The sequence below is a fragment of the Martes martes genome (assembly GCF_963455335.1).
Source record: "Martes martes genome assembly, chromosome: 5".
NCBI lineage: Eukaryota > Metazoa > Chordata > Mammalia > Carnivora > Mustelidae > Martes > Martes martes.
The window spans coordinates 137,730,990-137,745,792 of NC_137892.1; the positions used below are offsets into that span (position 1 = coordinate 137,730,990).

At 39.2% G+C, this 14,803-nt stretch overlaps 1 protein-coding gene across 3 annotated transcripts in view; it reads left to right on the forward strand.

The window, feature by feature from the left end:
• Positions 1–1,097: 1,097 nt before the first annotated feature.
• Positions 1,098–14,803, forward strand: part of NADK2 (NAD kinase 2, mitochondrial) — a 45,967-nt gene continuing 32,261 nt past the window's right edge. For 2 of the 3 annotated variants that reach the window (XM_080803951.1, XM_080803952.1), the window contains exons 1-2: positions 1,098–1,485; positions 13,865–13,953. In XM_080803951.1, coding sequence (XP_080660077.1) covers positions 1,186–1,485; positions 13,865–13,953 — 389 coding nt within the window. In that variant the 5' untranslated portion in view covers positions 1,098–1,185. Of the gene's footprint in view, positions 1,486–2,013; positions 2,101–13,864; positions 13,954–14,803 lie in introns of those variants that run through there. The other variant, XM_080803953.1, reaches the window with a different exon arrangement.

Below are 14,803 nucleotides of genomic sequence, written 5' to 3' on the forward strand. Positions count from 1 at the left end.
CCTCCTCTGTCCTCCCAATCCACTCAACAGTCCCAAGCAGTCATTACTGTTTTCAGGACTCACTTCTTTCCAGTTAAGAGCCTCCAAAAAGCTAACTACTTACCGCCTATAGAATGAAGTCCAAATTACTAACATTCTTACCTTCTTCTATTGACCTATCCACTTTTTCCATCTTGTCTCCCCATCTAGAAATGCGCCACATCGCCGGATTCCTCTACCCATTTTCCTCTAATTTCCTCAAAGACTACCTGTCTTTCTCCCTCTGAGCTGAACAGTTTTTTGGTTGTCCTTAGGGGCTATAACTTGAGCAGTCCCACAATGCGCCACTCTTCGATGGGCCAGGCACTCGGCTCACTGCGGTCTATCTTGCAGTACTTAATAATTTCTGAGCAAGAACCTCTGCATTTTCATTTTGCACTGGGCCGCACCAATTGTGCAGATGGTCCTTGGTCAGGCTCCTTGGCCCCCAGCCCAGCGTTGGTCATATCTGCCATCCGACTAGATTTGGTTAAACGAAGGAATAAAGAATGCAGTCTTGTGCGCCATAATGAGAGGGTCTAGTTTTATACGAGCCGATAAACTGCAAGAAGGAAACCCAAGCGAGGAGGTGCCCAGCGGCGCCTTGCTCTACCACCAGGCGCTGGAAACCCCAGACGGAGCCCCTGCGCTGCTTCAGACCGGTTCCAGCTGGATTCCTAAAGCAGCTCAATCGCCAAATAGAATTCCAGCCCTTCCTCCGGCCGCAGCCAATCCCCGCCGCTCCTCGGGCTCCGAAACCGCAGCTGGCTCTGATTGGCCTACAGAGTTGGTGGGCGGGTGGGTTTGGTGCCCACCCAAGGAAGGGGGTGGAGCAGGAGGTGGGCCCCAGGGCGGCGAAGCGGCCACTGCGCAGGCGTAGATGGAAACCGATACACAAACAAACAAAACCCACAGCTCAGAGGCCTCTAGCTCTACCCCGCCCACCCTTCCCGGGCTCCGGCGCTCCCGCCTCCCCGCCGCCGGGCTTTCCCCGCCCCCGTCAACGTCTGGGCACGTCCCCCTCGCGGCGCGGGCCACGCACGGCGGTGCACTTAACCTCTCCCCGCCCGGCGCGGAGTTAGAAGCCGGGGCGGCGCGGGCGGCGCGCACTGCTGGTGGCGGGGAGGCGAGGCGGGACCCCGGGCCTGCAGCCCCGCCGGGCGGAGGATGACTTGCTACCGAGGCTTCCTGCTGGGCAGCTGTCGGCGTGTGGCGGGCGGCCGGGCGGCGGTTCTGAGGGGGCCGGGCGCGGGAGGCCCCGCCGCGCGGCCGCGGCTCTGCGGGGACGGCGGCGGCCGGCGGCACCTGGGGCAGGGGCAGCCGCGCGAGCTGGCGGGCTGTGGCAGCCGCCCGGACGGCGGCTTCCGCCCGTCGCGGGTGGTGGTGGTGGCCAAAACCACCCGGTACGAGTTCGAGCAGCAGCGGTACCGTTACGCAGAGCTCTCGGAGGAGGACCTGAAGCAGCTGGTGGGTCCTGGCGGCTCCCCCTCCCTGCTGTGTGCGGACGCGGCCCCCGTTCACTCCCAGGCTCGGCCGCGGCTTCGTGGTGTGGCGAGACCGCTCGGGACCACCCTTCCTCCCCGGCGCCCTAGATGCCCTGCCTTCCCGGCTAGGTGCCCTCTACTCCCTCTGGCTTCGCTCGTGGACTCCTCGCCCTCTGTGTTTGTGTGTCGAGAGAGAGACGGGGGAGAGAGAGACAGACGGCGGGAGAGGGTCGCTGTTACTGCAGAGACCCCCAAGACGGGGGAGAAAGGCTTGGAGGGGGGAACAGGAGCCCCGGTGGGAAGGGGTTGGGAATTCATTTGTGCCCTCACCAGCCCTACCCCCTGTTTTCCCTTACGGGAATAGCAGCAACAGCCCCGAGAAAGGTGGGCGGGTGGCTGAGGTCCGGACGCTCTGGAAACAGGTCCCCAAGCCTCCCCAAGAAAAGGGGCCCCGGGGCATGGCTGCGGGAGGTGGCAGAGAGGGCTTTGGTACTGCGGACACACCCCCTTTTACTCTGCAGGACTGCGAGGCCTGAGATACTCCGGAAAGCCGGTCTGGGTGAGCCTTTTCCGTGATGGAACGTGGTCGTCAGACAAGGTTCTAGCAGTTTGTTTGAAAAGCACACGTGTTTTGAGTTCAGGGGTTAGCAAGGGAGAAAATTTGACTTTGGATATATGCTGTTAAGTAGAAAGGGCAAGATAGAGGGCAGGTAAACTTGGTAATTATGAGAGAAAAAGCCTGCGTCCATAACGTAGCAGTATTTCCACAACGGACTCCTTTTAGTGGAGATATCAATATCTTTGCAAAAGTATATAAATCCATCCAAGGGGGGGAAAACCCGAATATCCCTCTCATCTCTCTCCTTTTGAGATTTCTGATCCCATGCTCTCTACTCACCGACTTTAGGGAAAGGAGAGTGAAGATGCTACCATGAACAGTATGGAAATCTCTAGTTGTTGATACTGTGCACCAAAAAGCTTTGGAATTACATGCCTATAACCAAATCTTGTAGACTTCTGTACAGGAGTAGGCAGCCTGTTTTAAACTTCTGGTGTGGTTTGTAATCTTCAGATTTGTTTGTAATGTTTTGTACAGGTATCAAAATGAAGTTGTAAATCATGTCTGCTTAAGTACTGAATCTGTTTTCAGCATTCTTGATTCTTTAATGAGTTAATTGAGGAGGGCCCCTGCTTTCATTAGATGGAAGTGCTAAGTGCAGGTTTGTTTTCTCTCCTTTCCTTTAGTGTTTGAAGATGTAGCAATATATAGAAGACAGTTGTGTCATTTAACAAGAGGAGATCAATCCCTTTGAGTAGGAAGTTGGAGTAGTTTTGTCAGGGAGTGAAGTTGGGGATGAGGCAGGGAAGAATGATGTCAGAAGCAAGCGCATTGTTTATGTGCTGGGAAAGATGTGTTCCTTGGATTATACTCAGTTTTGCAAGATTTTTTAGGTTAAAAAATATATATAAATGTGTTTTTTTTACAATTTTACGAAAACCTCTCACAACAGTTTAAATTAGTACACTCCGTTGGCCTGTTTGAAGTGTGGGATTGGGGGTAGGATCTTGGGGTTCTAGGCCCAGTTCTGTGTGGTTAACTTCCTAGGGGTCTTTTTAACTTCTCTGGGCCTAATGTGTGACAATGATACCTTTTTGTAGTACGGTCAGGTTTTCAAAGTGCTTTCCTAGGTCATTGCGTGATAGTAGGATTGGACTAGATAATCTCCAAGGCCTTTTTTAGTTCTGGTGTTTTGAAACTGTGGATAACTTTTCAAGGCCTCAAGAAAATGCTTGCCCTCTGAATTAGATTAATTCTGGGACTTTTGAACTAGATTGCCACTAATCAAAACTTTTAAAATGTGGGCAAATCAATACGTCTTTAAAAAAATGAACTACCTAGTGTACCCACTCTGAGTATCTAAAGAGAAATCTCTAATAGGTAAATATTTGTCTTTGGCTAGGTAATGCTGTTTGGGATAAGAAAACTTTGAGTTAAAACTTTTGTGCTATAGAACACATGGTTTTGTAATTGCAAGGCACATTTCAATTATGTTTTAATGGATTAGCTCCTTACTGATTTGAGTCTGTTTTTACCATTTATATTAAAGGCACTGTTCAGAATGGAATAGCATTAGGTTGAGTGCAAGCCAAAGAATACTGAGCTGTGTAAAGTTGTTCCAAAATGGGATTCTGTGGTAGGACTGATAAGCTGGTTCATATTGTTTGCTATTTTGCTGGGGTAAAAGATATTAAGATATACGAATCACCTGAATTGGGTATAAAAGAAAGTGGCCATGTGTTTACTTTAGTCTCTGGCACCATACCTCTTAATGTCTGTAGTGTCACGGTAACCTGAAGCTCAGAGTTTTCTCTTTTGTTGTTGAGGTGGTGGTTTTGTTGCAGAATAGGTCTGTGTTAAGTTATTTGTTAAAATTCAAATAGAAGAAGAAGGATGGAGTGTCAGTGTAATTTTATACCCTCAACCCTCATAGTTTTCTCACTTTGTAGAAACTTAAATAGAGGAAATACTTCTTAGTTGTTAAAGCCCATACAGAGTAGGTTTCTATCTTTCAAAGCTGGTCGAAGTCTGACTTCCAGTTACTTGTTCACATTGGTTGCAGTACTTTATTTTTAAATCTTGCAGTGTTTCCTGTGAATTTCTAGGAATGTGCCTTCGAAGGTACGTTACCTCTACTGGCTCATTACCTTGCAAGGGCTAATTAAACTATTACTATGACTTACTTACATCATAAGAGATGCAGCTGTTCGGAGATGTGGAATTTTTATTAATAGGGTCTATGGCACTCAACAAATTAGATCTTTAAGTGAATCAAAGCTGATTGGAAAGGGTTTTGACATTGTAAACATGGCTTATTGGCCAAAGAGTTATGTTTTATTTAAAAATAGTATATATTAGGGGCACCTGGGTGGCTCAGTGGGTTAGAAGCCTCTGCCTTCAGTTCAGGTCATCATCCCAGGGTCCTGGGATCGAGCCCCACATCCGGGCTCTCTGCTCAGCGGGGAGCCTGCTTCCCCCCCCCCCCCCCCCCCGCCTGACTCTCTGCCTACTTATGATCTGTCCAAAAAAAAAAAAAATAGTATATACCAAATAAAACATGAACTGTTTCTACTCTTCTCTCCCTCTATCCCAACCCGGAAGCAACCTTCTTTAATGGTTGCCATTTTTAGTTTTTTTAATTATCTTTATAGTGGGATAGAATAATTTCATTTGGCAGTCCCTCTATTACTGGATTAAATTATTCCTAGTTATTGCTTTCTTAGCATACTTAGGAGATGCAGCACCTTGGATTTTATTTGCCTTACCATGTATCCTGAAAATGATGGTGTAGCTTAGGTTATAGTTCTTGGGCAGATACTTTTGCCACATGGTATGCATTGAGTGTAGTGTATGGGAGTATTTATCAAATTAAAGAATATGATCTGGAGTACTTCCAGGGCCTTCTAACAGAATCTCACTCCTTCAAATCTTTCAGATACAGGCACCAGAGTCCTCTATCTAAAGTGAACATCTGGCTGCTTTATTCCTCTGCTTAGAACTCCTCAAAAGCTCCCTCCCCATAACCAGTAGAATCAGCTAGGAAATTTGTTAAGATGAGGATGCCTGAACCTCAGCACCCCAAGATTCTGATTCAGTTTGTGGAGACTCCAGACTCTGCCTTCCTGAACCACACCCTTAAGTTTGCTAGCTCTGTCCAGGGATCTGCATTTTTAACAAGCTCTCCAGGTTTGCAAGTGGTCCCCACATGCCACTTTGAGAAACACTGCTGTATGGGAACCTTTATGATCCTTACTTAGTACGCCAAATAAGGCCCTTCATAAACTGACTCCTGTCTACCTCTTGAGCTTCATTTCTTTTTTTTAAATTTTTTAATTTTTTTAAAGATTTTATTTATTTGACAGAGAGAGAGATCACAAGTAGGCAGAGAGGCAGGCAGAGAGAAAGGGGGAAGCAGGCTCCCTGCTGAGCAGAGAGCCCGATGTGGGGCTTGATCCCAGGACCCTGAGATCATGACCTGAGCCCTGAGCCGAAGGCAGAGGCCCAACTCACTGAGCCACCCAGGCGCCCCTTGAGCTTCATTTCTGATCAATTTTTATCCTGAGCTTCATTTTCCATTAATTTCAAACTACTTTTATTTTCATTAGGTGGTGTATTTACTGACCAGTAGTGCATTAAAATGGTTCAAAATGTAAAAGATACAGAGGGTTGTGCATTGAAAAGCCTTTTCTTTTTCTTCTTTTCTTTTTCTTGTCACTGGGCACACAGTTTTTGTCCCTGGAAGTAGCCAGTGTCAGCAGTTTCTTGTTTTTTCCTTCCAGAAATAATCTATACATACAAATCAGCACAGTGAAATATTTTAGTCTCATCCTTTTTTACTTAGTGATTATATACTCTTTAAGCTATTCTGCACCTTGTTCTTTCTTTAAAATAGTATGTATAGTATTCTGTTGTGTGCATGTCTTAATTTATTATTATTATTATTTATTAAAATACATTCTATAATGAATAACATTTGTGTTAATTTATTTGCGTGTGAGTCAAGCTTGAATATCTAAAGGTAGAATTGTTGGGTCAAAAGGCATGTGCATTTGAATTTTTAATAGGTATTAGCAAATTGCTTCCCTTAGAGGCTGTACCAATGTATACCTTCACCAGCAATGGATGAAAGGTACTCCACCCCCCCCACCTCCATAAGCCGTTTATCACATTCTGGGTGTCTTACCAGGCTGGTCTGTGAAAAAATGGTATTTCAGGACGGTTTGATTTGCATCTGTTAATGTCTTTACTTTTGCAGCCTCTCTTGCTTTGAAGGTTCTTCCTTCTCTAGCCAATTCCTAGCCTTCCTTTGAGGTCAGGCTCCAGACATTACTTCCACAGGAAGCCTTCCTTGGGAACCTTGCTGTGCTCCTTTCTGCTACCAAGGTTGTGTTAGATGTTCTTTACTGTATCTTCCTAATACTTACATATTTGAGCTTTCTACCTTTGAGTATAATCTGATTATTTTCTTCTCTAGACTCAAGGGCAATGACCTCATCTTATTCATCATTCTATCTTCCCATCCCCACCAAAAAGGGTTCTGACTTTTTAAAAATGAATTTTGGTTCTTTTCTCCTGGAGGCTTCCGGTACAGAGCCTTATTTCCAACTATCATTCTTCCAGAAGATTTTAGCTGCCGAATGCTTAAGGTTGAGGTTACCAACACGAGTTGGTACATGAACAAGAGTTTCATGGTTAAATATGTTTGAGAAACATAAACCTAAACAAGACAGAATTTTTATTTGACCATAGGATTTGGTGGCGGGGGGGCAGATTAGAAAAACATGTCAAATTTTGTGGAATACAGCTTGGAAAATAGAGGCTTACGATATACTCCCTTCCATAAATATTTGCAGCTAAATAGGAGACTCCTGAAGATGTAAAAGGATTGAATATTACAGTAGCTGAAATTCTGCCATTAACGTAATCATTGACCAATGTGCTTTAGAGCCCTGATTTTCCCCCTTCAATGTATCAGGATTACCTGGGGGAGATTTTAGAAACAAGGTATATGTGGCCAGCCATGAGCTTGTAAATAACATAATTTCTTACTATGATCCCTTTTCCTGTATTTTCAATTATATGAATTACATTTTGAGTAAAGTATCAATGCACATTAATATCTTCTCAGCTAGTAAAGTATAAGTTAACTTTATTTTTCGCTATCAGTAATTTTTGTTAATATGTAACAGAAATGTGTATTTCAGAATATCAGCAAGTGTGTGGGTTATTTCTTGCCTTGGCAAAGTTCATTCTATATGATGTGGATTGTGCAGGAAATTCGACCAACCTCTCTAAGACCTTTTCATTCAAGGAGAGGTTAGCTGATTGGTTCTCTTCTTCCTAACTGAAGGTTGGTAGAATTGGGACTTGGGAACAGAATAGTTCTTGATTGGCCTATATAACTTAATCATTAAATTGAGGCTTAGGGCGCTAATGAGTATTTTCAAGCAGAAGTGAAATGTATAGCTAACATAGGAATGTTAGGAGTCTGTAGTGGGCAAGTCCTGGATTAAGAGCAGGAGATGGGAGTTTTGATCCTGGCACCAGTCTATTAGCTTTATAAACTTGAGCAAGTAACCTAACCTCTCTCTATTTATCAGCCTCTTTGACTTTGAAATAGGTATAATAATGTCTGCTTTTCCTTGCTTATATAATTTTTAGGAAGATCAAGTTAACCTATAATTTACATAATTTAGAGCAGCATAATTCTAATTTTTCAGGCACAGTAATGATCATTATGTAAATGCCACTATTATTTACTGAATTATGTACCTAAAATGGTACTGCTTTGGTCACTTCGAAGTGTTACCTTTATAAAATAGACCACGAAAAAGGTATGAAGATTTGTTGAATTTAACTCCTGCTTATGTGGTTTTTGTTGTTGTTTTTAAGCCAATTTCTTGGAGGAAGTGACAGTCTTGATTTTTTTACTTTCTTTTAAGAAGTATTTTTGTAGTGGGGAAAATAATAATAAAAACTATGGTCTTTAAAAATAATAAAAACTGATCTTTAAAAATACAACTTTACAATGTTGCTGTTGCCAACATTCATGAACTTTGTTGGTTAACTTAAATATTTGTTTAAAGTGTCACTTTTGACTGTTTATTCCTCAGCCCATTTATTGAGCACTTCCTCAGTGGGCATCCTGCTAGGTTCTGGGGAACCACAGGTGAATAAAAAGGGTTCCCAAATGTTTGGAGAAAACATTAAATTGTGTTATAACTGTTTATAAATGGCCCATGGGACTATAGAGAAGGGAGAGAATAATTTGGGGAAGGGCAAGAATGAAAGGGAAAAAGACCTTTGCATTTTTTCAACTTTTAAGTAGACTTTCTAGTGATCTTTTTAAAGTTTAGATTTTCAGTTGTGAAATATGTTTACCATATAGAAAACTTTCAAAATAGACCCCTATATCTCTTAACTACTATTTGCCACATTTGCTTGAAATATTTTTAAAGGAAATGTTATAACTAAAGCCCCATTCTTCCACCTTTTCCTCGTCCCTGTGTCCCTAGAGGTAACCACTAGCTTGCAGCTGTTACAGATGTGTGTGTACATACATGTATGCACATATATAGCTCTTTCTCATGCCTGTGTCGTATATTACGTGCCATATATTACATGTTATACATCACACGCTATATATTTTGTGTTCTATACTACATGCCATATATTACGTTATATCACGTTACATAATGCATATATTGCATATATATTACATATATATACATGTCCATAAAAAGTATACTATTGTTTTATGTGTCTTAAAGTTACATCAATTATATATTTTTTAGATTGTGCGCTGTTCTTTAGAAATTTGCTTTTCTACTGTTGGTTTTGAAACTTTTTGGTATGTGTTAATTCACTTTAAGTGCTGTCTAGTATTACATTGTTTGGATAATTAGATTGTTTCCATTTTTTTAATTAGAAAATGCAATTAGAAGTACAAATATGTCCATAAGCATTGAACAGCTCCATGATTCCCCATGTTCTCAGTGGCACTTGGTAGACTTTTACATTTTTGCCAATGTGATAAGAGTGAAATGATATCTTTTAAGTTCAGGATATCTTAACTAAATATTAGAGAATAAGGAAGAATTTATATGTGAATGGGAGAGAATAGTACTAGCAAGACAGGGGGAAGTTAATCTTTTTGCCAACAAAAAGAACTTAAATGTTTTTGACTCTAATCCACAGTCAGAAAAATTTTACATCGTGACTAAGTGCATATACTCATTTGAAATAAAAGATAACATGAAACAGTTGAGCCAGTTAACAAGTAGTAGAGTTTTTTTCTTAGTAATGTGGGTTGTCATCAATAAATTGATGTGACAACCATTTTAAGGGCAGTTTGGAAATCTTTGTTCATGAATAAGTTTATAGAAGCTAAATAGGTAAGCCAGACCTTATAAGTATTAAATGTCATGTGCAGGAGTTGGCTTTATGTCCTAGTGATTTTCAGTCTATTTTAGCAGGAGAATACAACTATCACTCCTACTCTCTTTCCCCATAAGAGTGGAGTGGAGGGTCAATTTTTCTGAGACTTGAGCATTCTGGGACTAGTATGAAAGCAGCCTTTTGGTGGTGGTGGTTAGGTTGGCGGAATGGGAAATAAAGACTGAAGACTCAGTTAGCAGTTCTGGAGGCGGGCTATTGCATGAGACCAGAGAAGAGTTGATGTCCAGAAGTCAAGCGGTGGCAGCATGAATGTGAAGGACAGATTAGAGAAGCAGTTTACAGGTATATTTATTGTACTTTGCCACATGGAGATTGAGTGTGAGGGAAGAATTAAATGGGATACTTGGGTTTATTCTGTTGATTTTATAAGTATTTTTAACTGGTATATGGGGGAAGAGCAAATTTGAAGGAGGAATATGTCATTGGATTTGGATGGTTTTGGTGAGAGGTACTTGATTTACTCGTGGGGGAATTTAATGTAGACCTTTGAAAATTTGGGCCTGTAGCTCAAGAGAATGGTGTGAGCTGACAGTATGTATTTCATAGTTACTGGTGCATACTTGGGAGATTAAGTCCCTGGAGTGGGGAAGCAACTCAGGGAAAATTAAGTGGGAACAGAGAAGAAAGTTAAAGATGGAACGTTGAACAATCCCAACATATGAAGGAGTATGTGAACAGAATAAAAAGAGGAATGCAGAAGTAGAAAGAGAATTATGGGGAAACTAAAGGTGAGCACCTGAGAGAAAGGAGAGTGAAACTGAAATGATCCAAGATAGATGCCAAATATAGCTCAAGAAATACTTCAGTTTCACTGTAGCAGGCCTGATCATGCTAGGTGGAATTTACTTTCCAGCTGTTGACTAGGTGTTACTATTCATTTTAAGGCAATTCTGAATTAACACTCATTGTACCATTTAGGTAAGTGGGTATGCTTTTAAGAGTGCTTAAATTACGCCTTGTGAGTTTATGGACCAAACTGTTACTGTCCCAGAAAGTTTGTGCATTTCTTATGTGTTAAATTTAAAGACTGATTTCCTTCCCTTATTGAGCTTTCATGTGAGTTAGTACATAGAGTACAAAGTAGTGACATTCAACTGACTTGTAAAATAAATCTTTAAAAATTTGTATTTGTAATAAATTCAGTTTTAGTCACGTAAAAATATCTATGATATTTTAATAAGAGTGGTTGGATCATTTAGGAAATAGCCTAACTACCACGTCTAACTTTAAGGTCGGCAAATTTTTGTTGGTTCAGTTTCCTCCTTTATTCCTTTCATGCTTTGTTGTATCTTAACTTTGGAGCCACCTAAGGAGAAGTGATGTTGGTTTTTGTAGATTTTGTAGGAGAGACTCTTACTGCTTGAATGAAACTCTTTTTTGCTCTTTCACTGAAATATGTTGGACTGACGTAGAATATGATATGGAAATATGTTGGACTGAAATAGATCTTTTAGATTCACATTGCTTTTTCCAGATATTCTGGTGAATAATCTTATAACTTTGTTTTTAATGCACATCAACAGTCTTTTTTTTTTTTTTGAAAAATATTAAAACTTGTGCTAATACTGGTGGTGTAGCATTGCAGAATTGAGAATGTGTTCTAAGTTTCAGTAATTTCTCTAATCTCTTCATTGTAGGACATAAAGAATGTGTTTTTGATTAAAGTATGGTTTTAAATCTTTGAGGTCTTGTTATTTTCGGAGGGATAGCTAGCAATTCTTACCAGCCTTTGAATGAGAAGAAAACTTGAAAAACTGTACATGCCAGTTGAATAGTGATTTCAGGCTTTCTAATTGATGCTTTTACTAAGGCATTTTATAAAATGCCTTATCTTGTATTTGCCTAGTTTAGCCAGTCCATGTTAATGAAGCTCATTAGCCCAACCATCTAGATCTTTAAAGAAAATAATTAATATAAGAACTTGTATTCTCTAAATAAATGTACTGAACATGAGTTGCTAGAGAATTCACAAAAAACAACCTGGGTGGGAACAGAATGAAATGATATGTCTTCCCCAATATTAACTATTCTGATGCTAAATGAATTTTGTATTCAGATTTGGAAATTTAGAAATTTTAGTCTTGGTAGCAAGACTTATTAAAGTCATGGAAAACTTGAAGGTTTTTGTTAGTGCTTCAAAGTTATTTTCTCCACAAATTTAAACCCCCTTCACCATCTCAAAGCACAGTTTCTTAACACTCAACAGCTGAGTAATCTTAATTTTCTGGAGTTTGCTAAGAGCCAGGAAGTGAGCACAAAAGCTTCTGAACCACCAAACTAGAATTTACAGTTATTATACATAAGGATTTCTGTCCTGTATTCTTGGGTACATGTTCTATATAGTCCAAACCAAAAATTAGAGGATAAAAATCTGGACAGGAAACTGAGGACCAGCTACTCTTAAGTTCTATTTATAGCAGGTTAGAAGCAGTACATTTGTTGAAACTATTTTAATAGACTTCTTACACATTTGAGCTAGTTCTCATTGTCCTTGCCAGTTTTCAGTGCCCCATTAAATACACTTGATTGAGCTAAATTAATGTTTAAACTAATACAGTAGTAGGCACTCAAATATTTGAATGAATGAATTTTTTTAGATTTCAATTTCTAGCTAGGTATTCACTCTTGAAATGGGCTCATGAGAGGTAATTACTGTAACAAAGTAATATACCATAGTAACTAATCTGTTAGAAAAGTCAGGAGTTTGATACTGAGTATGAGACTGACTCGCTGCCCAGCGCGCTAAGAGGGCCGATGATACTGAGTATTTTAGTTTGAGATTCCAGTTAGATATCCAGAGAAAGATATCAGATACACTGTTGCATACATTTATTTGGAGCCCTGAAGAGAAGCCACCTTTAGCAGTTGGGAGTCCTCTGCATACAGATCTCTCATGGAAAGCCTGGAAGCTAGAGATCACCAGGGAGAGAGTAGAGATGAAGAGCATTGTGATCCATATTTACTGAGGGATGGTTAGTACGGTTTTAGTTAATTTGTAATTGGATAATGGTAGTATAATAATTTGAATGTTAATGCTATGTTCATTTATATTCAGAAATTCTACTCTTAAAATAGTTTTTCAAACCTATTATGTTGATTTTTTTTAAATTAAATGAAGGATTCTCTAATTATGACCTTGGTCACTTCTTCCCTTTAAAAAATACTTTTGATGTTAGTATGATCTGTCTAAATGTGAAGCTTATGTCTGGGTTCCAAAGTGTTGTACAGATTATCGGATCTAGTGGATCTTTTTGAGTTAACATCTGTGTATTATCAAATAGCCAAATGTGCCCTCCCCTCCCTCTTTTGAGGAGCCTACATTTCCCTTTTGATCGTAGAGTAAGGACCAAACTATTTTAAAACTCTTAACCCCATATTCATAAACAAAAGACCAGAAAGATAGATATCAAAATATTAACATAAACTGTCCTGGGACAATAAGATTATATATATCTTAAAATTTTCTTTGTATATATGTATCTTTGATATTTTGTTATTTTTAATAATTTTTAAAAGGTAAAATACATATTAAGGATGCTACCTAAAATGTGGTTTTACTTTTAATTGAGTAATAATATAAAAGGAATATATTTAAGGTTGTATTTTGGACATGTACTTGAAAAACTGATACTGTACCATCAAGAGGCAGAGTATTAAGGGAAGTTGGAGAAGGAAAGAAAATAACATGCTTTTTAATTCTCACATTCACGCTACCAGACAAATTTCATAGTTGATTAAATAGATATGCACTGAGGATATGTCTGAACTTCTCTCAACATTTTACTTTATGGATTATTTCGTAGACAAATACTTTAAAAGAGTGACATTGCAAAAATACACACCAATGGACTAGGAAAGATAATTCTTGAAGGATATATATCTTTATATCTAAAAGTTATCCAATCTCAGGGAGCTAACCCGGCCTTTGTTTGGATTGCGTGGGGTAAATTCCAAATAGAGTTCATAAATGTGAACAGAAGAGAGCTGCAAATCCAAGTGGAACAAAGGTCATCTAACTGCCTTGTAAAATACTAGTTTATCTTTGGTCTTCAAGTAGCCGCATGTGATGTGTTACAAATTCATTAAAAAAACACTCAAGTTGAAAAATAAGCAAATTTTGAGATCTTATTAACTACATAATTCAGGAAACTTAATGCTGTATTTAATATTGAAAGCAAATTATGATTTTCTAAAATCAGACTTTCTAGTTCAGTTTAAACTTGTAGTCATAAAAATGTGCCCTAAAAAAACCCATTATACTTTTTATAGGGCTTTTTAAAGAGATATGTTATAATGTATAATATATGTCATGTAATGTGACAGAATTTGTTTTATCTTGATATAGCTTGCATTGAAAGGCTCTAGCTACAGTGGACTGCTTGAACGACATCATATTCACACCAAAAATGTAGAACATATTCTAGATAGTTTACGGTAAGTTAATGGGATTGGATCTTTGATGGGCATTTGTATTCAGGACTTCCAGTTTTTATTTTTATTAGCAGATGATCTTGAGATTTTTAGTAAAGATTGCCATTATAAGATCGTTTTCAGAAAATTATATCGTGGTTAATGGAGTTGAAATTAGTGTTTTTAAGGAAATTTTTATTGTACTCTGAAAATTTCACAGATTTTCAGTTAATATTTGGTCTGAGAAGTGCCTTTTCTACAGAGGTAATTCTGTATCCATTAGGCTTCAACTGTATTTGTAATGTCTTATTAAACTGAATACTGGATTATATGGGTGTTCATTAAAATATTCTTTGAATGCCTAAAAATTATAGGAACTGTAGTTAATTCAGTTAATGCAGTCAGTGAATAAGTTTATATGTATATAAGAGAATCAGTGTGAGAACATGCAAAATAGAAAGTATTTTGGTCACTGTTTCAGTGTCTGACACTGAATGAATATTTGTTGGTTTAAAATAATGACTTTTTATAATTAAAAGGTCTCTGGAGATATTACCCTTCTTGACCATTTGTATTAGTGAATTTTAGCATCAGAGGAATAGAGAAAATGAGATGAAATTCTAATTTATTGATATTGCTGTTTGTCGGGGACGAAAACAAGATGTTTTTGAAGCACATAGAGATTTGGGATAGTCATTAACTTGGTTTATTCATATGCTTCTTGACCATAGTAAATTGGCTGTTGTAATTAAACAAATGAAAATGAAGTTAACCTTGCAAAACTAAACATAAATTTGTTTATAAAACAAGTTTGGTTTTTTTACATTATTGTAATAACCTGTCTCTCAAAACATCCTTCATGTTATTAGTGGAC